This window comes from Pavona decussata, unplaced genomic scaffold, assembly GCF_977016875.1.
Source record: "Pavona decussata unplaced genomic scaffold, jaPavDecu1.1 SCAFFOLD_234, whole genome shotgun sequence".
In the NCBI taxonomy this organism is placed as follows: Eukaryota; Metazoa; Cnidaria; class Anthozoa; order Scleractinia; family Agariciidae; genus Pavona; species Pavona decussata.
In genome coordinates this window covers 645269-669579 of record NW_028145639.1, presented here as the reverse complement: position 1 = coordinate 669579, position 24311 = coordinate 645269, and the positions used below count along the sequence as shown (strand labels likewise).

Below are 24311 nucleotides of genomic sequence, written 5' to 3'. Positions count from 1 at the left end.
GACATTTGTGCTTGAAAATTAGCCTCGAAATGGAAATGAATTGTGAATAGGTTTTAATAGTTCTTTTTTCAACTTTTAACTTGTAAATAACAATTTGCTTGGTATATGTTTATTATTATTATTGTTGTTGTTGTTATTATTATTGTTGTTGTTATTATTATTATTATTATTATTATTATTATTATTATTATTATTATTATTATTACTATTATTGTTATTATTATTATTATTATTAGTTGTTGTTATTATTTATTATTTTGATTCAGTTTGTTAAGGATTTAAAGAACATAGTAAAGTTTGATCCAGAGTCTGATTTGTAGTAGTAAGTAGAGTCTCGCTGCTTCTTTCATAGTGTGTTGATTATGGAATATGACTGTGGCACTGTTTTTCACTTTTTAGTTTCTATACAAGGACAGTTTTTACACATGTATATTACAGTGTTTTGTAGTATTTTTAGACATGGAAATATTATTGTTTGACTTCCTCGAGTTTGCTTTGAATAATAATTCATAATATTACATCTGGAAAGAGGGCAACAACAACAACAACAATTTATTTAAATTTACAAATTCTGATGATATAAGTTGCTTGTCCTGCAAATAGCCACAAAGCTAGTCGAGGCGAGACAAGACGAGCACGAGAACATAAATATGGGAAAAAAATCTCTGAGTACAAGATTGGTTTTACCCCAAAATGCTTTCGGATTCTAAAGGATTGTGAACATTTACATATAATGAAAGTTTGTAGCACAAAAGCACAAATTAGAGTGTGGTAATGGGTTCTTTGCAATGAGTAAATAGCCCTTACTTTTTCGCATGAATTTTGATTTTACCTCTGAGCCACGATTTTTCCAAAACATTGACCATGAAATAAGAATTAGATGTTTAATATTCATTAGGAATCATTATAATGCTTTGAGATACCAATTTTATTCTCCATGAAATGTGAAAGGACTATTTTTTTTCTGTGAAACATAACCAAGAACCCCTTTTACCACCCTCATATTGGTCCACATACCATCCACATGACAACTCCCTCTAATAAGAGCCCCAATCATCTCTGAAAATCTTCCACACTGTGTGCTCCAAGAGTATGTCTTCTCGTAGTTCTCTCGTAGACGAATTGCATTATCAAGTCTTTCTTCTGGCTTCTTCATGGACATTGTCTTGATTTTCTGAGCCCATTCCTCTGGTTCTTCTGACTGAACAATAACAGACTTTCCACCCTCTACTCTCTCTAAGGCCTTGGCAATTCCAGATTCACTAGTAACAAGCACAGGAACACCAGCAGAGATGGCTTCAAGGGCAATCAGTCCAAAACCTTCAGTGCGAGAAGGCATGGCAACCAAGTCAGCTCCATAGAACATCGTCTTGAGCTCATTTTGATCACAGTAACCACGAATTGTCAATTGCTTACGTTTCACCTTTTTATTCTGTAGGAACCACTCCTCTATTTTTCTATGTTGACCTTCAGGTGCACCAACAAATGTGACCTCAAATTTCTCTCCAAGAGAACCCACTGCATCGACAATGATGTCATATCCTTTCAGAACAAGGTCTTCATAACTTGCTCTACCAAACACAAAAATACTAAATTCATCTGGACTCCAGCTAACTTTGCTACGTTTCTTACCTGAAAGGTAATAAAAGCTTTCCAAAATCCCTGGTGTGATGACCTCTACCTCAATGTCTGGGAGGCATCTGTTGTACTTTTGCTGCAGCCGTGAGCCAACAGCGATAACCATATTTGCTGCTTTGCAGAGTTTAATTTCTTCTTTTTGCTTCTTCTCATTCTCTTCGATTGTATCTGGTACAGTTCTCTTTTCATCTGCAAGTTTGAATTTTCCAAGGTCTTCGTAACAGACATGAACACACTGCACCCACTTGCATTTTTTTGTCTGCACAATGCAGTAAGCAGGTGTACCAAACTTTAGTCCATGGCCCACAACAATATCAGGACACTCAAGTTCTGGAGGCGGCTGTCTCAACCATTCCAGGGGGTCAGAAGTTCCGGGAATACTCTTTGCAATTATAATATTCACTCCGTCTCTTTTAGCATCTTCTCTCTCCTGTTGAGTGCTTTGGGAGACATAGCAGTGAACCTTGATAGTGTCGCTTGAAGTTTTCGCCAAATTGATCGCAAACTCTCTGTTGAAGGTGGACAAACCGCCCTTAGATGAATTCCACTCATTACAAACGAACAAAACATTGATTTGCTGCGGGTCTCCCTGAATCACGACCTTTCCTGTTTCATGACTGGCTGTGCTACTTACTGTTCCCATTTGCACATTTTAGTTTGATGAATTCGAGAACATTTATCCGATATATGACTCTTGTCTTCAGAAAATTTGGAAGGAATCCGACAAACATTGATGCGGAAACGGAGTATACATGGATGTTAAATATGTATATTATTATAGGATATGGTATATGCTCGCTTGATGGATTTGAGAAAAGCCCTGGGAACGAGGTTCCGCTTGATGGCATCACAGGGAGCCCACAAACAGTTAGTTTTGCGCGGTTTATGACTATGCGGGAAAAGCAGATCTTAGCAAGGGCTATTCAAATCCAAAAAGAAAATTGGGAGTAACCACGCATTTTTCAGAGATAATTGAGCAAAATTTATTATAAATAGCCGTAAAATACAAAACAAAGTATGGCTTTTTTTTTTCCAAATTGAAGCTTTATTATCTCTGAAAAACGCATGGTTACTAAAAATTTTCTTTTTGGATATTAAGAGCACTTGCTGAGTTCTGCTTTCTCCGCATAGTTTTAAGCTGCACAAAAATATCCCCATATTAGTAGGCATTGACCACCCATAGGAAACCCGAGTATCATAATAGTAATATTTGAACAACAAATTCTGTCTACAGTTCATGCATTCGTAAATATATACAGCTAATGATCTACAGATAACTGGGTCGATATCATTAAAGAGGAACAGAATTTTTGAATTTGTGTCAAGGTCTTTGAAGAGAGTATATTTTGCAGTTATTTCAGAAAATAATTTTGAACGTAGATTGTCATAAAGATTACAGGAGAATAAAAAAAGAAATCAGTCATTTTCAATTTCATTTTCCTGGCAAAAATGACAGAACTTTAGGGCTTCAGGTGTCTCTGGTATACTCTGTCTGCCTGTCTGAATATGCAAATGATGATTTCTTATACGAAGGCTGGATTCAAACCTCCGTCTACTAAAGGAAACAGATACTAACAACTACCTCCATGTATTTCTCTCTTTTCCATCTTGATCACTGCCTGCTATCCCTTACAGCCAGTTTCTCCGCCAGTGTCGACTTTGCTCCGACGATGATGACTTCCTCATGAGATCAAGGGCCGGAGATGCTTACATTCTTCTCACTACGTGGTTATCCATGTGCTTCCCTTGAAAACGATCTACAGAGGGTAGCAACTATCAACCGTCCTGATGTCCTACGCTTGTCTGTGCAGAATGACGGAATCGTTGATAGAGTACCTCTGCTTTTTTTTTTGTTTTGTTTGTTTTTTAAATCTTTATTGAATATACAAGTATAAATACATACCTATATTTACATGTTCAACATCATTAGTTAAAAAGTAGAAGTGTGTATTTAAAACAGAGTCTATTAATAAAACTAGCTTTAAAACGTTCCGTATTAACACAGGGTAAAAGGCTTGTTTGGGTTCTCAGACGTTTTGATGATTCTTTAACTCTGGGCAACAAATTATACAGAGGATGAGTAGATAGGCGACTAATCTTCTTAGAGATTGACCTGTCTGTTTTTCTGTTTTTTTTTTCTGGTTCTCACACACCACCCGTTTAGCAAACGGTTTCTACTCCAGAACTTTCGCGTTCTTTCAACAGATCAGCAACGCGAGGTATCTTCAGAAAACCACCTTTGGTGGGATACAAACGCGACCTAAACCCAGGACTGAAACATGCTTGTACCCTCCACTGACCACTCTACTATTGAGCAATATGGTTCGCGTGCGTGTTAACGCCCCATTTCAGCCCTACCTGCCAGCACATCATCCCTGACACAGAGATACGAAGCCCTAACTACTCTTTTTCTGTCCATGGCCACTTCACCTGCCAGTCCAGTAATCTTGTGTACTTCGTATCCTGTAACCGATGCCCTACCATTCTTTACATTGGTGAAACCACATTGGTGAAACAGGGCGGAGCCTTAGGAGTCGTTTTAGCGAACACTTACGTAGTACAGTCGACTCCCGATAACTCAAACCTTCAAGAGAAATTGAGAAAGGTTCGAGTTGTCGGGAGTTCGCGTTATCGAGGGTAAAATTATATAGAAAATGACGTGAAAGAAGGGAAAATTAGTTCGAGATAGTGAGGGTTCGAGTTATCGGGAGTCGACTACACTGCTGGGTGTCCTGTGGCCCAAAATTTTAACCCTACGGTTCACAGTATTTGAGATATGCGGTTGCGGGGTATGCAGTTATGCAATGGGACAAACCTCCAGCGCAAGCAGTGTGAAGTGAGGTTAATTTCCAACTGGGAACTGTTCAGCCGGAAGGACTGTGACTTTTTATGTATGCATGCGCGGGCGGGCGCTATTAGTCGTATGAGCACGTGACTCCGATTGCGTATTTCAACGGTTTTCTTCCACTGAAGCAGAGGGTCATGATACACCCGAAACGTCTGTTTTTTAAGCCATTACTGACATTTTTTTATATTTACTATATTTACTTTTATATCATTCCAATCAGATAACGTTCATAGCTGCCGCGCATACAAATAGCTGTCGTGATATTACTGGTTCCGCGTAACCTCATCGCCTGATGAAGACTAGCAGTAAGCAGTCGAAACGTCGCTATTTACAACTCAAAGTGACTACATCGTAAGACAAACGATAATACACTTTTTATTGCTGGCGAGCGTTAGCGAGACAGCACACTATTCTTGTCAATAGGGGAAAAAATCCAAAATTTTGTCGGATGTAAGACTCGAAGCTTGCGCAGTAGAGCATTATCCGGGATGGTTGAGACGACAATCATGCGCAAATCACATGCCTGACATATAATCCGGGATACACACCTCACTTTGCACTTGAGAATCGCACGCTGTCAGACGCTTTCGGTTACGAGGTGCAGTTGACGTTTGCTTTTGTAATCATTCATCAAGGTCACGAACGGAAAGATATCACTTTCCACGGGATATCATTGATCCGTTTCTTGACCTTGATGAATATTCACAAGCAAATGAAGACATCTAGCAAATAAAAATATTTAGAAATACTTACCTATTTGTTTTATGGCAAAGTCAACTGCGCCTCGAAACCGTCTGTGCGTAAGATCGTGGTAAAATTTTCCCGTGGAAAGTGATCTCAATTCTCAAGCGGTGGATCTATAAAAGCAGCCAAACACAAATTGATCTCTTTCCGTTCGTGACCTTGATGAATGATTACAGAAGCAAATAAAGACAGCAAATAGAAAAAATATATACCTGCCAACTCTCACGCATTATGCGTGAGTCTCACGCCTGGGGACTGCAGACATCGATCTCACGCATCAAGGACAATATCTCACGCCTGACTCACAAATCCGGACGAGTTGTTCTAAGAAAACTTCTGCTTCTTATAACAATCGTAAAAGCTTTCAAATGTCTACAATCCATTTGAATCGTAAGTCTTCAAAGGTCGTCGGAATATCGTCGTTTATTTTCGGCAACGTTCGCAGTCTTCGGAAAATCGTCGGAAATCTTCGGAAGTGGCTCGGACGATTTCTGTAATCCCGGTCATGACGAGACAAAAATCTCACGCGTTTGACACAGAAAAAGTTGGCAGGTATAAAAATACCGTGGAGGCTAATAATTCAAAATCTGCGAACCACTTAACTGTGAAATCAAAGGACTCGTTTTACTTTCACACGAGTTCTTTGCCCGTGGAGCCCAATCATTCAAAATCTGTGGAGTTTGTGCAGGATAATTCGACCGTTGAGTCATGCTCTTTCGGGCTGTAAGTGTGTCCGTTGAGGCAAAAGAATTGAAAACATGTCGATCGCTCGTCGAAGCGAACTGTGCAACCCAGGGGGGGGGGGGGGGTACTCGGGTATATCAGTTACGGGGAGGTGCGAATGAGGCCAAATTTTGAAACCCAAAAAAGTCCCGTCACGCTAAGGAAAACCCAAAAAAAGTCCAGCAGCCAAAAACATAACCCAAAAAAAGTCCAAATTTTTTAAGCGTCAAAAACAATAAAAGTACAAAACACCAAGAGAATGCGAGATATTTCATGCGTCCGACTTTATTCATTCCTCGTGAATCTGTCACAAAACTTTAGGCAGACTGCAGTCATTTTTCAAAGTTGAGCGCAATATATGTTTTTATCACTGCCAGCCTCAAAGGCAATGTCGTCCCATAATCCCATAAAGTAATGCGATATCTTCGACAATCAACAATATGTAACTGATGCAAGATGATTGATCGTTAACAAATAAACCAGAGTTGTCTTTGTCTTGTCATTTTATTTGCATGATTTAAACTTGTTAGTGAAATCGTTTTGCGTAAAATCAAGAATGGTAGGGCACGATTTTCATCAACCCAAAAAAAGTTCTCGCCAAAATCTTAAGGGGAAAAAAAGTCCACCAGAAAATTTCAAACCCAAAAAAAGTCCCAAGCCGAGAATTTCAAACCCAAAAAGGTCTTCGCACGTCCCCGTCACTAATATACCCGAGTACCCCCCCCCCCCCCCCCCTGGGCTGTGCAACTGTGAAAGATTTCAGATGATTGCTTCACTCTGAAATCAAACGACTCGTTGCACTTTCACTCGAGTTCTTTGCTCGTGGAGGCAAATAATTCCAAATCTGTGCCGTTTGAGGCGGCTGATCCGTCCACTTCACCAACACCCCCATCCCACAAAAAAGAAGCGTTTTCAACATTTCTTCCCTAATATGGGTTATACAAATCACTAAACCTGCCATGACCCATTTTCAAAACCAATGCTTGCTGTAGTCATGATTTTTACAACTCATCCAACTGAAACCTACTCTCCCTACCCTCAAAGTCGACCCCCTTTCCAAACCCATTCACTGTTTAATAATATCCCCACAACTTTATCCCCCTTCGCCAGCACCCACTTTCAGATTGAAATCACTAGTTTAACAGTTATTCTACGAGCGCGCGTTGCATATGTTGCGTTCTGTTGCTACATCAGCCTAACGTATAACCAACGAGGCGCGTGGCGCCGAGATGGCTATAATCATCTCATATCGAACAAGTGCAAGTGGAATAACTGTTTATTAAAAATAATCAAGAAATATTGCTAGATCGTGCTGATTTTACTTTGAAAGAAAAACCGGAAAACCATTTAATGGTCACTATTTCTCAGGCATGGTTTAATGGCTCATATAATACCATGGCCTCTAAGCCAATCAAATCCCTGAAATTGCATTATACAATGATCCAGTTTTTAATAATATTGTATATTCCACGACGAATTAACAACAACAACCTCTTTTTCGACAAGTTACTTTTTGGGCCCAGAAAATCTTCGTATTAGGATTGTTTAGTGCATTTCATGGTTATAAAGCTTCATTCAGGAAAAGCTGGTCGAAGTCTGCTAAACAGTGTGTTGAATCCAATGTCAAAAATATTTCTATTAGCTAAATATTAGCTAATAAATTAACAATATTTGATGAAGGGTAAACCCGAAGCTGGAGCAGTTCGTAGTGTTTTGTAAGGAGATGTATCAAACGAGAGGTCAACCGAGCGTCTTGTATAGCCGGGTCCTTAACGTCATCTTGAGAACCTTTTGTGGGCTTTCGTTTTCTTTCATTTACATTCTTGTTTCGGTTTAGTCAGGGAAGGGTGGGGCGTGAAGACAATATACTGCGATCATTGAGAAAGCGAAGGCTTTTATTCCCGCGCATGCATTCAACGGTCCATTTTCCTATCTCGTTGCTAAACGGTTGCTATACCAGTACAATTTGATTTCTGGTTTCTGTGACCGAAAATTTCCGGTGCTTTTCTCTCGGCAAAGTTTGAAGAGTTTTGTTTTCTCATTCGGTTGATTATACTGAACTCTTGCTTTTTAGTTGATGTGCTTAGTTTATTTGTATTTTTAGCCGAAATATACTGCTTTGGTGCGGATTTGTTTTCGTAATTTCAAGCCGATAGAAGAAAGAGGACTACACAGACAAAAATCGACTGACATAAAACTTAATAAAACTTTATCGGGCAATCACACAGATATGAATGGTACATAAATACATAATAAATATTTAAAAAGGTTGCCCAAAAGGGAAAGGCACAAACGGGACACTCAGACCCTCGCGAAGCACCCAACCAAGGGATTAAAACATTTTTTATAAAAATATATATACAGAAATAAGACAATCTAAAAATTAATCTGTGTATGGTGACACGAACAATTCATTAAAATGGACCATGAACAGACCAGGTGAGTTGTATAAATTTTCACGTCGGACGTAACTGCTAACGCCAGACCTTCAGTCCAGTCACATTCAGTATTTGAACGTCTGACGATAGCAGTTACGCCCGCCATTAAGTTTTATGCAACTCGTCCCGGGTCCTTATGAAAAACTGACATTGGAAGCAGCGGCAAGGATTTTGGGAAACATTAATTCCGTTCTCAAGTTTTAAATGTCGGTGTTTTCAGGCCAGTTCCGGTCGGTTCAACTTTCAAAATATTCTAGACTGGCGGTGTGGAGCTTCTTTGGCTCCAAACTGCACTATCCAGGAATTCCAGAAGACATGCAAACTATACTTTGTTGAAATTTAGAGAATGACGTAGTTAGGACATACCGTAATGTGATTTGCTGGAATCAAACTATTATCAACCTATGTCACTGCATGATATTATAAAGGAAAATACAGGGAGATTTTTAGAATCGACCATAAGAGGACACAGGGCTCAGATTTTTTCTGTGTCTTCTTATGGTCGATTCTTTAAATCAAACTATTATCAGTTCAGAAATATAATGGTCTCCAGGAGATAACACAAGTGCTTTTATTTGCTCTTGTGTGTTTTGCAGTTTGTCCAGGCTCAAAATGTACCTTTCGCCTTCATGTCCACTGTTTGGTGAGGTCAAATGCCAATCGCGAAGAACCACAAGGCTGACAATAGCCTGCGTGCTGACGTCGCCAATTTCCTTTGCTTCATGTGCAAGCAAAGGAAATAGGACACGTATGCTTCGATCTACTCGCGAACTTTCGATTGAAAACTCATATTATTGCCCGCCAATGTAAACCCCTTCCGTAGGACATGTCCTGTTATTCTTGTCAAAGCCGTTCGAGTGTTGATCAAACTGCGTGAAAGAAGCAAACACTATCCCAATGTGTTTGATCAGTTTATCAAAATATACTTTAATCAATGCCCCAAACTTTGACAGAAGTTTTTAAAATCGTGACCGTGTGTATATTTGTAGGGAGTAAATAATTTCGAAGCTGAAAATAACAAGTTCATACCTGTAAAAACGTCTTTTATGGATATAGCACTTGATTATAAAAACAATCCTGTGCACAGGCCTTAGGGCCAAAAACTCTGATTCAAATAAGCCAGGATTTTTTTCCTCAAGGATAATAAGAGCGAATGAAACACGCGCGCGCGCGCTCGATAATCGTCTCCCGCGAGGAGACACGACACGCGCTCACTAACCCCTGAGAAAAATAAGCGGCAACTCGAACAGTGTCAAGCCCCACACAAATTCACTTGTTTCCAGCATTTTAAACTGTATTCAAATGCTCCAAGAAAACTCGAATGGGCAACAAGAAGCAGCTTAAACATGTCCGAGAAATGGGAAAAGAAAGCGGCTTTTCATGCCTAGTAAATTTTATTAGAGTCGAAATTGACATTGTAACTATAAAAATAGAAATACAATGTAAAACTATTATTGTACAGTAAAAAATGATTACAAAAGATGTTTACAGTAATATACACTGTAAAAATAAATAAATAAATAAATAAATTTCCTTACGATATTAAAAACGGAAAGTATCCAGTTATTTAGAAATATGTTATCGGAGATAATAATAATAAAAAAGTTAAACAAATTATGTTTACGATGAAGCCTTAGATAACAAATTTCCATTAAATTACTTTCACTTCTATTAAAATAAATTCTATTCTATTATAGTAAAAATATAAATGTCCTCTTAAAATGTTAAATCTTACTAATAACAGTACCATGTACCTGAAAACTAAATAAAATTACCGTAATATACAAAAAAAGCTACTATCTATAGCTTATACAAATGGAAATACCCAGTTAACTGTTATATGCATTTTAAAGTCTACCTTTTTTTTTATTTTTGTGCTAGATCACAAGGTGGGTACAATAGTTGTTCTATAGTTGGTACTACTATAGAACCTCTCCTTTCGGACACCTCCATAATGCGGACACCTCTCTATTACGGACACCTCTATAATACAGACACCTTTACATTACGGACACCTCTATAATACCGGGACACCTTTATAATACCGGGACACTTTTAAAATACGGACACCTCTATAATACCGGGACACCTTTATAATACGGACACCTCTATAATACCGGGACACCTTTCTAATACAGACACCTCTATAATACAGACACCTTTATAATACGGACATCTTTCTAATACGGACACCTCTCTATTACGGACAGTTCACTTGGTCCCCAAGAGACAGGAATCCATATAAAGCCTACTTCTCTAAAGCAGACACCTCTATAATACGGACACTTACTCTTATCCCCTTAGTGTCTGTAATAACGAGGTTCGACTGTACGCTTGTTTTTCAAAAAAAAATTTCAACAACTGATATATCTACCTTTAACGCCACAAACGAAAATTTAGTTCCCACTGCGTTGACAGTAAGTACGTACTAAATGACTTTACATCGGTCACTGTATTCTGCCAATAACGTGCGAGTTGTTTGTACCGAACCTAACCAAAATAAATCCTATGTTTCAGAATAAACTCACTGGTTAACCGTTGAAATAACAATTTTTAATTCTTGTGATCTCGGCACCAAAATGCCTAAATTGGAAACAGAAACACTAATTGTGAAATTGTTATTTGAAATCATTTGTTTATCCTTGGAGTTTCCAATTGGTAACAAGCGCAAGACATTGTTTATCGCTGATTTTTTTATAAGGAAAATTTGCAATTAAAAATTTGTCATTCTTTCAATAAAATTTTATTCTACCCGAGAAAAGAAGTGTAACATTCAACGCCTATTTTATCCAAATTCACAAAAGACGGGTGGAAATAAGGTTTATTCCATGATATAATCTACCATTTCACTAAAACCAATTCGCGGCAACCACCAAACGACCAAAACAAGAGAAAAGAAAGACAATAATTGCTTCTTTAAACCAAAACCAAATTAAAAAAAACCTGACAAAGGAATCTGCTTCAAATGGGACCTTTCTTTTCTTCTCTTTTTTTTTTTTTTTTCGATTTTCTGTGAATTACTCGTACAACACAAATAAACGTATATTACGCGTATTTGACATCAAGTAAAACGTTTCTTTAGGGCTCCAAGGCTATTTTTTTCGCGTTTTACTAGAAAAGTAAAAAATCGCTATCATTTGCTTGAATTTTTCCAATCCAATCAACTTTAAATTCCCGAAAATGATTCAAAACTTTCATCATCGTATCAATAACAGCAACAAATTATCAATCTTCAATAATATACGAGCTTTTGAAAATATGACCTTGTTATCACATTCCCGTTACACTTGCCAGTTATCGCAAAATACTTACTTGATAATTTCCGAACCTACAGAGTATTACACTGAGTGCTAAAAGAAAGAAGCTAACGTGCTCCCTTACTGAGGAGATATTTGACAGCTTCAGCTTTACCGCAAGATGTTGCCGCCATCAGCGGTGTTTTACCAAGATTGTTTTCCCTTGAATTTATGTCAAGTCCAAGAGACAGCAGCTTTTCAATGATTTCATCATTATTGCCATACGCAGCCTTGTGCAGCACAGTCAACCCATTGTTGCTTTTCAAATTCGGATCTGCGCCTCTTTCTAGAAGAAGGTTAAATGCATTTAATCTCCCATTACCAGCTGCAATCATCAATGGTGTTGCACCATCACTGTTCCTTGGATCAATATCAAGTCCAAGTGAAAGCAGCTTCTCAATGATTTCACCATTTCCACCATACGCAGCCTTGTGCAGCACAGTCCACCCATCGTTGTCTTTCAAAGTCGGATCTGCGTCTCTTTTTAGAAGAAGGTTAAATGCATTTAATCTCCCATTAAGAGCTGCACTCATCAATGGTGTTACACCATCACTGTTCCTTGAATCAATATCAAGTACAAGAGACAGAAGCTTCTCAATGATTTCATCATTATTGCCACCAAACACAGCCCAGTGCAGCACAGTCCATCCATCGTTGTCTTTCAAAGTCGGATCTGCGCCTCTTTCTAAAAGAAGGTTAAATGCATTTAATCTCCCACTGTCAGCTGCAATCATCAATGGTGTTTCACCATTACTGTCCCTTGAATCAATGTCAAATCCACGAGACAGTATTGCCAAAATGGTTTCAACGTCTCCACTCGGTACGGCTGCGTGCAGCAACGTCCACCCATCGTTTCCATCTGATTCTTCACTGTTGTTAGCAGAGCTGATCTCAGGCTGTACGCTTGCATGGTCACTGTCTTTTGAATTAACTGTGGGAGCTTTCTGATCCACGGCCTGGATACTGCATTCTATTGAGACAGAATAGTTATGAAGTAAATAAACAACTAAACGAAACCCAGTTAAGTGTTTTGAGCGAAAATTTGAAAAGTATCCTAATTTTGGCAGATGTCGTTAACGACAATTCACTTTGGCAGTTACTACTTTAATGCAGTTTAGTTACAATTGCATGGATCACAATTAATTCGGTTTGATTTGAGTATTATCACTTTCTTCCTGGTCCTCTCATGAACACGCTCACAACAATCATGAACTTTTGTTCTTTTCTGTGAAGCTTCAAAAACGAACCGCTTACCTAATTTCTTGCAACTAAACCCCAGAAATATTTCCAAAAAATTTCATTTTTAACTGAGTGTTAACTTTACGAGACAAATCCGTAAATTGCCAGGAAAAAGGAGGTGTAATTCATTTTCTGCCTCAGTGGATGAATGATAGTGACACAATTCTATATTTTCTGAAATTACCAGTACGCAGTGTGTACCCCTTTTAGTCGATGATTTATAGTGTCAAAATTATTTTAAAGCAATTTTTGCCAATGGACACTGCGTATGTTCAAGTAAAAAATACTTTAACCACGCTACTTGAAAAAAAGGAATACGATTTACATTTTTAAAATATAAAATTGAATTCAAAACGACACAATCTTAATTAGGTAAATATATAAAATATGAAATAAACCGAGTCGTGCAGAGACCAGATGGTTAGGAAAATTCTCAAGTTTCTTTGACAAAGATGACAGCTGAAATGTTCATAACACTAGAAAACTAATTCCTTTTGTTTTGGAAGGGGCAAATATATTGTTAGAACTATGAAAAAAGGTCAGCTGGCATTTCCGTTACGCCAACAAGAGCTCGTAAATTCGGGGAATAAGATTTCATGCCCTAAAATTTTCTACAACTTAAATTTCCAGCTAAAGGAAAGGAACAGAAATTGTATTAGCTTACACAGATATAGCCTAAGTATCAGAGTTTTCGTAACGGGGAGGGGGAGAGAGGAAGACCTAATACTCAGTTGAACACAAATATGCCTTTAAAAGGCCACAAAACGAGCTGGGAACACAACATTTTAAGTATTTTGCTTAGATATTCTCGTTCTAGGTAGTTTCCTTCACAGCCGTTTTCACGCAACGCTCCCAAAACGGCTGCGAAGGAGACTACGTTCTAGGGTGCCCCCGATAAACTTGAGACTTCAAACGTGATACATGACTGTGATAAGTCATGATCTCCCAGTGCCACCCAGTGGTTTATTTAGATATTCTCGTTCTAGGTAGTTTCCTTCACAGCCGTTTTCACGCAACGCTCCCAAAACGGCTGCGAAGGAGACTACGTTCTAGGGTGCCCCCGATAAACTTGAGACTTCAAACGTGATACATGACTGTGATAAGTCATGATCTCCCAGTGCCACCCAGCGGTTTATTTCAGTGGATATCTGTTCAAAAGACCTCAGTCGTCAGTCTAATCGTCAAAGAAATTTGGATCTAGTTTTAGAGACAATCTAGTAAGTTTTCTTGCGAAAAACGTCAGCTCAGAATTCGTATTACAAGAAGTTTTCAGAAGCACAAATATCTCAGTGATATCTCGTTAAATGTGCCAAATGAGGTCACCTAGAATTTTTGTAAAGGCAAGCAAAGCTCCTAAATTGGGAAAAACTTTCTGTATCTTAAATTTTCAGCTAAAGCACTGGTCAAACTGTAATAGCTCACACAGATATTCCTTTAAATGGCCACAAAACAACCTGGCAACAAAGAAGACAATATTTAAACTATTTTGTTTAAATGTTCTCCTCGGGTTCCCTTGATCTCCTGATCTTAACTTTGCTACAGATGTTCCATAGAGCACATTTTTTGTTAATCCTTATTGAGGAAAAGTGCTTTGTGCTTCGACAGGAATAATAAAACGGTGGTTTCCTGTTGGATCGTTCGTTTGATTGCGTGAACTTGAAAGATGTGCCGATCTTTATATAACCACTTTACATGACCGTAACAAATTTAAGATGCATTCAAGCTTTCATTTTGGTCAGATTTTTTTGTTTTTGTTTGTTTCTTTTGGCACTTTTAAAAAGTTTTTCATTGAAATGTTTTGCTTCTAATCTTCCGTATTGATTTAACTGTGTTGCTTTGAATTCTCGCCTTTTTACGAGGAAGGCATGTTCTGATGTTAAGTGTTCCATTTGTCCTCTCGGTGAGGCAGACAGTTTGTAGTCTACAACTTTTTTTTTTTTTTTTTTGCTTAGACATCTAAACAAAACTAGACGCTCTTTCCCTCCCAAACCCCTTATAAAAGAAAGATCACCCTCAGTGCAAAAATTATTGTCGAGTCGCGTTTATTATATAAAACAGAGCGCGTATTGCTAATACAGAGTTTTTAAACGTTTGCTTTAAATTTCGCCAGTGGCTACTGATACAGCTGAGTGGAGAGAAACAAAAACTATCTTGTTTCATTAGAGAAACCGGCACGGTAGAACATCACGCTTTCACTATCTGTTTCTGTTACCCTGAGTATTATTTATTATTTATTACAAAAACAGGCAAATCAAACAAGGATGGTACAACAACCCAATAAAAAATAATATCTAAGAAATGCGATTTGATGCATCAGCAAAAGACAGGCCGGGAATTGCCAACTGGCATAATGTCGAGTAACTTTTGAATCAAGTGATCTGTCATCGTTAACATGGGTAGTCCTAAACTCAAGTTTTTTCTCACTGATCTCCACCCCCCCCCCCCCCCTCCCTGCTCCCACTCCCTTCCTAAAATGGGAAGCTATTCTTCATCAAATGTGTGGTTTTAGCAGCTGAAATTAAAAAGGTGAATTGAGAGAGATACAAAAGCTGACGTTTAAGGCATTAGCCCTTGGTCAGAGCGTAATCTTTTTTCTCACCCACCGATGCAGCGTAGGTTCTTTTGAGGGTTACACTGCGTGTTGTGCCGCACAGCACTAATGACTCATAACTCTGTAATGAAACTTGTTTAATTGCTGAGTTGATCTCATGAACTCCCGGCTGCGAGTAAGAGAAATGGGAAACCACAACATACAACACGAAGAGAAATATCCTTAGACCTGGGTAGGAAACGATCCCATGACCTCCAGAACTTATAATAACATTTTTAGGGAATTGAGGGTAATGCAGCTAACCTTCACTTGATACACTGCTCTCAAAGGCTTCTGAAACTGTATTGTCAGAGCAGCTTGGTTCACTCTCCTTGGTGACACTACATTTTGATCTGTCACTGGTGAAACTGGAATCACCATTTGCACGACAATCAACTCCTGGAGGCAAACCATGCAGAACTAAGAATTACACTTAGATGAAAGTTTTATATTTTAAAGTCGAGAATACAATTAAAAATAAAACAAATACCAACAATAAATATTAACTGCATATTACAAGAAAAATCTGCGTCAACAGAGTTGGCAATCAATAAACTGAACAAATCGAGGCAATATCTCACCAACACACCAGACCTTAAAAGCATTGACTCATGCATACTGACTTCACTGATTTACCATGACTTAAGGTTATTCCCCTGTTTTGCGCAACTCTTCTGTGCTCAATAACAAAATAAAAAATTTATGTTTATTTCAAGTTGACTACTGAATATTACTCAATCTTACTTGCATCTAAAAACAAAATTCTTAATTTGCATTTTGTGTGGAAATTAAGGTGTTTCTCGTAAGACTCGCCCGAGTCCATTCTGGAGAAACCAGTTTTGCAGGTTTTGAAGCTCAAAAATAATTCCTCTTTTTGGCAAATGCTCTATTATAGTCCTTTTTGTTCAAAAATGCATAAATTGCCATATTTCAATGCTTTGTTACTAAAGAACGAGGATAGTGACCCCCTCTTATTATTTCAATTTTGGAGCAAACATATTTAGATTGGTAACTTGACGTAATATGAACAAAATCTTATTCTGGCTTTTATTTCAGGGGAATGACCTTTATGAGCTCAGGATGTTGAAACATCAATGTCACCACAATAACTTCCACCCAGTCAATCATTTCACCCAAACTAAATACTTTTTTAAGATCCATATTAACTCTATTTATACCAGCACAAGTATTCTGGTTACCAGTTGCCTCTACTTTTCTGCGTTTCACATTTTTTCCAACATGCTTCGCACTTGAACCTGTTTTATGGAAAGAGGAAACTTTTCATTACACAATCAGCAACAAAAGTAGTGGTTTGGACTTAGCATTTATAATATTGAGAGAACGGACCTCTGTTGCCCGGGGATTATAATCTGCATCCAAAAGAAATTTAAACTTAATTTGTACAGTGCTTTATCTCACTATTTGAGGGACTTGCTCCGGAAAGAACTCTTGTTGCACCATGTGAAACAAAAGCCTAAAAAGCAGTCGGCTCTTACAGGCAAGAGGCAGAGGCTAAGTAATGATTTGGCCATGGGTTCCTGGTTTCTCAAAATTTGCTATAATTTGGCAAACGGACTAGTTACTTCAGAAATGTAGTTGAGATTTACATGTAAAGGCAAGAGCAAGTTTCTTTTACAGGTCACTTATGATAATAGTAAATAAACAAGCTGAACAGGGTCTCCTGACCCTAAACTCCATACCAAAAAGCTAAATTCACAGCTAGGGCATGCTAACCCTCTTGGTTATATACCAGTACCACAGTGACCTATGGAATGTGACCTGTAAAAAAGACCTGACATGATAACAAATTTGTAGGCAAAAGTAGAGCATTTTATTTAAAAACTTGGATTCAGCAGTTTAGCGTACACTGAGCCTAGACTTGCCACAAGTCATCTTTTTATTCACCAGAAAAAATGACTCCTAAGTGGGCTTCCAGGAAATTAAACTCCTGGGCTGGGTTGTTCGAAAGCCGATTAACGCTAATCCCTGATTAACAGTTAACTGAGGTTTTCATTTTGCTTGTTAAAAGTGTCTAAGATAGCAAATTTTAAGCTAAAGGCAAAGAAAAGGCTAAGTAAAAACTGGAGGGAAAAACTTTTTCAAAAAATCTTTATTGATTAGTAATTAAACTCGAATCAAAGTTCACGTTAATCCAGGATTAGCTTAATCGGACTTTGAACAACTGGGCCCTGGAACATGTGAGATCACAATCATGTCGCCTACTGACAAACACTCAAAACTTATTTGGCATTTCAACATGGACAAAATCTAACGAAATTAACCATGTGCGCATGTACATACGTTCATTGATTCTTCAAAATTGTTCATAGCCAGGGGTTTCATTAAGCACCAGGCACCAGGCAAATTGAACGCCTGTAAATATGACTTTGTCTGGCAGCTTTTAACATCTCAACCAACTTTTTCCATAAAAGCATATATTTAAGTTAACTATCCTCCCCAGGTGTACTAACCTCTTACCTGCCTGTGCAAACATTTAATGAAACCTCTGGTAACACCTATTTCTATAAAAATAATTGTTCGTTGTTGTTGGCTACTCTCCCTTGACATCCTGTTTTCAATCAGCGAAACCACTGCATCCGGTTTTCAAATAATGAACTCTTTCGATCTGGAAAAGTATCCAGCTATTTCTACATAAAGAACACGATGCAGAAGTAATGGGCAAATTTGGCTGGCAGGAAAGCGCACTAATCAAGGAATAAGGGGAACCAGCTGTGGAGCTCTTCTGGCCGAAGACAAGATCAGGTGGTACCGGGGGTAGCCACTTTGGACAGAGGTCCTGATCAGTCTCAGAGGGTGAGGCCCATATCCCCTAGTCACAGGGAACTAAGGGAACTAGGAGGGGGGCCCTCCTGGGTGAAGTACAGATCAGGTAGGACCAGGGATCCACACCCTGGAATGGATATTTTTCTGGACCTGTCTCCAAGGGCTAAGCCTTACTGTGGGATAAAGTGCAGCCAAGGGTTGCACTTCCCTATCACTACTATTTAATTACAAAGCAGGCAGGGAAACGTGTTGCAGGAACATTCAAAGACATAACCAGATACAAATAATTATTATTGTGCAAACTGATACAAACACCTCTCAATCCACAAAGGCTGATGTACTAAGAGATACTTTAGTAGTGTGGATTGGGCAATTCCAGAAAATATCCATACCCAACAACGGACGGCTTCCATGTTTTAACCCCCCCTTGCCTTCGGAAATTCCAAAATGCTTTACCCCCCCCCCCCCCATGCCCTCAGAATTCCATAATCGTGAACCCCCCCCTCCCCTTCAGAATTTCCGGTTTTTCTGGGAAGTACATTTTAGACTTAGCAACGCCTATATGAACAACCGCACATGGGCTGTGATCTGGCGGCGCTAGGCGACAAGCTTTACTCTTCAGCGACAAGAAAAACCTACCGCTCATGGCCAGGCTGTGAAAACTTCTTTCTTTTTAAGTCCCAATTTGGCTATAATAATAAACACCATTTACGGCAGTTTTACTCCTCTTTGTTTTCTTGTGCTGTTTTGACGTTTACAAATCAGAATAGCCCAAATTCAGACAGTTAAAATCTTTCAGCGGTCAAATTTTCCGTCGAGTCTTGTTGCGTCCTTTTATACGTCATGTAGTGTGCACGAAAAGTGTTCTCAACCCATATGCCTCATGTAGTGTACATGAAATGTATCATGATCTATCGATGCTTGTCTTCTGCTTCTGCAGTCATACGTTCGTGGATAATTTTATTTACGAACTACAAAAGTCCACTACAATAGCCTTTTCAAGGAACTCACTCTACACTTTCTACTCCAGAAATCCCACCTGTGGAATTCACCAGCGCCTTCGAATATCTAATCGTAAATACCCCCCATGCCCTCAGAATTCCATGTGAACCCCCCCTCCCCTTCGGATATCCTAAAAGCCGTCCATGGTATGGTATGGATATTTTCTGGAATCGCCCATCAAAGGGCGAGACAAAGGTTCCAGTCACAAGGGAGGGTGGGAGGGAAAACTTACGGTTGTGCATGAACCGAAGCCCTGAAAGAATTGGCTTAGGAAAAAGGTGGTGCATGGAATTTAGGGGAGCAAGCAAACGTGATGAACATGTGAACTGGTGAATGGAACCTTTGTGGAATTAAGTATGAAAGAGACGGAAGCATACTGGACTTTGCTTAGGAAACAAGGATAAGTTGTAGTTAACAAGTAGCTATTGTTCCTTGTTCTGCCTGTACTTTGAACATGAAGTCTCTGGTTACTCTATAGAGTGTTTTCATTCACGTGACTACCGGCCATATTGGTTTACTGAAACAAAAGAAAGTATTTGCATAAAAATATAGTTCAATTCCCAGAGGTTTAGTTTGGGACACCAACATGGCCGCCATTTCTTTGTTTTGGGACACCAACATGGCCGCCGTGACGTCATGTGAAAACACTCTATAATATAGGAACTCTTTGTAAAGATTGTACATTGTGTGACAATAGAATAAGGAGATACTTTGATAGTCCTGTGACACAACAATGTACACCTTAGCCTTATCTCAATGTTCCTTAACATCACTTTATCCTACAATAAACTTGAACGTAATAATAAAGCACAAAAATAACAATGAGGATGCCTTTCACAATTGTGTAACTGATTCCACAATGAAGCCAAGATAGTTAGATCACTATCAAACAAAATGTCAAAACAACTGAGTTATGCGTACCACTAAACACTAAAATATGACTGATACTGTGAAATTATGCTCATCCTTGACCTTGGAATCTTAACCAATAAATATTTATTGTATGAGTAACTTTTGACTCAAGGTCTACTTACCTGGAAGCATTAGAGCTTTCCACTGTTTCTCACAGTCTTCATCAGCAAATACTGTCTTCAGTGTTGTCACATGACTGATGTGTATTTTGTCATGTGACTTATGTGTATTTAGTCACATGACAACAAGGGATAAAAAGTCGCGGCTAGTTAAGTTTGTAAATCCATATCTCTATAATTTTAGGATTGGATCCTGGCGTTGGAGGTGGATTGCCTCCTTGATTTTTCTTTTAATGTCCACGGTCTCCTGACCAGCAAATGATTTGCTAATAAAAACTGTGTGAAACAGTCAAAAGCTTCAATGTTTCAACAATAGTAGACCTTGAGACAAGAGTTACTCAAACACTTAAATTGGCTGGTCTCGAGAAAACAGTTAATTTTGGTTCCCAAGATTCTTAAATTATATTGTTTCCCAAGGTGAAGTCAAGCGAGACATTGAGATTTGAAGGAAACAAAATTAACGGGTTACTTTAGTAATTACCAGCACTGGTTCCTTGGTTTCTGGTTCCTTCCATTTTTCTGTGTTCACCAGCCAATGCAACAGTTTTGCCAGCACCCTTGGCACCTGAACCTATTGTAATCGAAAGAGGAAACTTTTATCATCACACAATCAGCAACAAAAGTAGTGGTTTGTGTTTAGCTTTGATATCTAGATAACAGACCTCTGTTGCTGGAGGATTATAATCTCAGCATCCATGAGAAATTTAAACTTAATTTGTACAGCTTCAAGTCTGCTTTATCTCACTAATTGAGGGACTTGCTGGGGAAAGAGCTGTTTTTGCAGGTCATGTGAAACAAAAGCATGAAAATCCACCTAGTCTTGCAGGCGAGTGTGGCCAATGTGCGAGCCAGGGAGCCAGCGAGCCAAACGTGCGAGGCATGCCAGCCATGCGAGCCAAACAGGCTAACCTAATGCCTCGCACGTCTACCTCTTATAGCTCGCTGGCTCGCAGATGGTCAAGACCCCTTGCAGGCCAGTGGAAGAGGCTAAGTAATGATTTGGCCATGGAATCCATGTTTTTCAAACAAAACTTTGAAACTGTGCTGAATCTTATGACAACATCACACCACCCTCATTCATGCTCTGCTGACATGCATAAATAATCAACATTCGCGGGTAAAGGCTGGTTCACATGAGGAACAAATACAAAATGATGCAAATGCAAGCGCAAGCACAAACAAACACACGTGTGAACTATCACAACGCAAATGCAAATGCAAGCGCAAGTGCCAATGCAAGAAATGGAATAGCTCCACGTTCACCTCATTTGATGAGACGCGTACGCTCTTTTGGAAGCGCTTACGCATTCGGGGTTACCCCGCTAAGTTTTTACTACCCATTTTTCAGGGATATTAACTATAACGATAGACTTAAGCCTAATCGGTTATCCAAACAAAGGAGAGTAGTTTTCAAGTCTACAAAATTGCAGTCATGTCAGAATCAAAACAGTTATTTTAAGTATTTACCTAACCTTACTTCTATTGTTCGTTATAAATCTATCAGGACATCTATGTAAGTAAACGTTTTTTGGCCCCAAAATTAAACATTGCACATTTTCAACGTCATGCAGGATTTCCGTCATATCCTGCACGTAATGCTTTGTGGGTGTTTTTTCGCTGTCCACACCCTTGTTGGAACGTGATTTGCACTACAATTAAGTATAAAATAATTTCCCTCACTATCTTCTTCAAACTCCCTGACGAAGTCTGTGTTATCAGACGAAACCCGTAGGAGATAATAAAGAAGTTGACAAGATCTGTTGCTGTGTGCTGCTCACTAGAGTTATTTTTAAAAAATTGAACAACTTAAAACCATACCACATAAAAGGGAGCGATAACAACTCCAAGCTGAATTTTTTAAAATCTCTTAGTACTGAGCGACTACAACAGCTTTACAAAGACTTGCAGTAATGGTACAATACATTCATACTCATTACTGATGACTCGCCCAAAATCCTTGTTCAGTTACAGTGTGTACAAATGCTGGAAAGACAGAAAAATTAAAGATATTCACGAAAAAACAGAAGATGAGGAAAATAGGCCATCCAAACTGCCTTGGCTGCATCTCACCTAGGAGTGTATACAATATGCGAGCCAGCGAGGCATGTGAGGCATGCGAGGCAGAAGTGCGAGGCGTGCGAGGCATGAACAAAACATGCAAGGCATGAACAACCCCCAACATAAACTGCTAACCGTTAACCTAACCGGGGAGCTATTTAAGCTAACCTGAGTGCTATTTAGGCTAACCAGAGTGCTTTTTAGGCTAACTGGAGTGTTTTTTAGGCTAACCTGAGTGCCTCGCACGTCTGCCTCGCATGCCTCGCTGGCTCGCAGATTGTGCATCCCCCTCACCTAGCAATGCCTCTACTTAAAGATTTCATTCTGGCTCACACAAAGCTTAAACAAAAATAAAATAGTCAACTTTAGTTAAGTTTTCCTCACTCTAAAGCTCAGAATTTTCAAATTCTTATCTCTGCAGGTCAGGCATTCTGTTCTCAACCATTTCCCAACCTACCATTTTGTTTTGTTTTGCAAAGTACCATAAGCCCACATAAGCACCAGTTTTTGCATCTAAAAGCTAATTTTTTTATCTGGTGCACACTCGGTTAACTTTCATGGACATTAATATCTAACAGTTTAGACATTTCAACCGACAATTTTGGCACTTAAGTAGGAATAACCTGAGATCACACCTAATTTTAGCAGCACTTTGTTTCCTCTTATTTGGTGTCTCACTAAAATTGGGCCTGCAAAGCGGACTGGGTGTTGGAATTTGCAATCAAATCTGATTTGTTGTTGGAATCACCAGAAGACACAAGTACTGCACATATGTGAAGTGAACTGTCATTAGCAATGAGGATGCCTGTTCAATTGCCCATGTGGTTTTTGTCAGTTGTGTGAATTGTGGATATACAGTGCATCGTAATACAGTTTGTTTTGTTTATCTACCATGATTATAATGATAGCAAATTCTAAGATGCCATCAATATCTAATCCAGATTTACTTGAAAGTTCATGATATGTTCTCAGCAAGAGTAATAATAAAAAGTTAAAGCCATTTATTATACTTAAGTGTGTTTGAAATGAAACCCAGTCATGATCAGTTATTTTATTCTTTTTTATGTCTGGGAAGCCTGGCTGAAAAACCTCTAACTTAATATAAGCAACTTAACTGAACTGACTGAGCTTTACTGGTTTAATTAATGGTTCTACTATGTAGTATCCATGTAATTTAATTATATTTTTACATCTACTTTACATTTTGGTTAAGGTGAGCAAAGCTAAAGACATAAAAAATTTGTAAAATTAATTTTTTTTCTTTATTTTTTATATTCTTTTTATTGAAGAAGGCCTTTGCCAAGAATCTCCAATGACAAGAAACATGTTTTCATTGGTGGGCTTCCCAAACACAGAATAGTAATCTTTCTCATGGGTCCTATAGTTTGTTCTAAGAGCTTAAATCTCCAAACAGATTATAGGAGAGTGGATCAGCATAATTGGTAAAAGCTTTCATTGCGATTTTTACCACAGTCTCATTCACAGAGTCTTCAGGCTCCTAATGGCCAGTGATTGGTTGCCTGGAGTGACCATAAAAAATCACATTTTTTGATTGGCTGACCCGTCCTGTTAATGCCTCTGCCTTTCACTTACATTTTTAAACACAGGATTTCACCAGTCCAAAAATTTTGAATACCACGGAGTCTCTCCTCAGCCTCTGTCATGCCACACGAGGGCAAGGATATAAAACAAAAAAACGCCACACATTCCTTTGTATTTTACAGCTTTTTTAGAGTCATTGTTGTTTAATTATCGGTTAAAATGTGTGGTTACCCCCAATATCTTTTTGGATTCCAATAATCCTTGCTAAGATCTGCTTTTCCCGCATAGTCGTAATGCGCAAAAATACTGCTGTATTAGTAGGCACCATCCTTAAGTGTACATCTGACTAGGCATAAAGTGTGATATTCTAACATGCAC

General features: G+C 38.7%; 2 protein-coding genes and 1 long non-coding RNA gene across 5 annotated transcripts in view; 1 reads left to right on the top strand and 2 right to left on the bottom strand.

Moving 5' to 3' along the window:
* LOC146457983 (uncharacterized) overlaps nt 1–24311 on the bottom strand; it is a 97208-nt gene that overhangs the window by 34720 nt on the left and 38177 nt on the right. The window contains exons 4-7 of the mRNA XM_085091084.1: nt 20815–20904; nt 16695–16772; nt 15781–15936; nt 11761–12657 (exon numbers count right to left, since the gene is read on the bottom strand). Coding sequence (XP_084947210.1) covers nt 11761–12657; nt 15781–15936; nt 16695–16772; nt 20815–20904 — 1221 coding nt within the window. The remainder of the gene's footprint in view (nt 1–11760; nt 12658–15780; nt 15937–16694; nt 16773–20814; nt 20905–24311) is intronic.
* The window catches only part of LOC146457985 (uncharacterized), a 36245-nt gene continuing 20583 nt past the window's right edge, over nt 8650–24311 (top strand). Inside the window, exons 1-2 of the long non-coding RNA XR_014858301.1 lie at nt 8650–8797; nt 8927–10928. This is a non-coding gene — a long non-coding RNA (uncharacterized LOC146457985). The remainder of the gene's footprint in view (nt 8798–8926; nt 10929–24311) is intronic.
* The window catches only part of LOC146457984 (uncharacterized), a 41459-nt gene continuing 26914 nt past the window's right edge, over nt 9767–24311 (bottom strand). For all 3 annotated transcript variants that reach the window (XM_085091107.1, XM_085091106.1, XM_085091105.1), the window contains one exon: nt 9767–10355. The gene's annotated coding sequence lies outside the window, so the exon portion shown is untranslated. The remainder of the gene's footprint in view (nt 10356–24311) is intronic.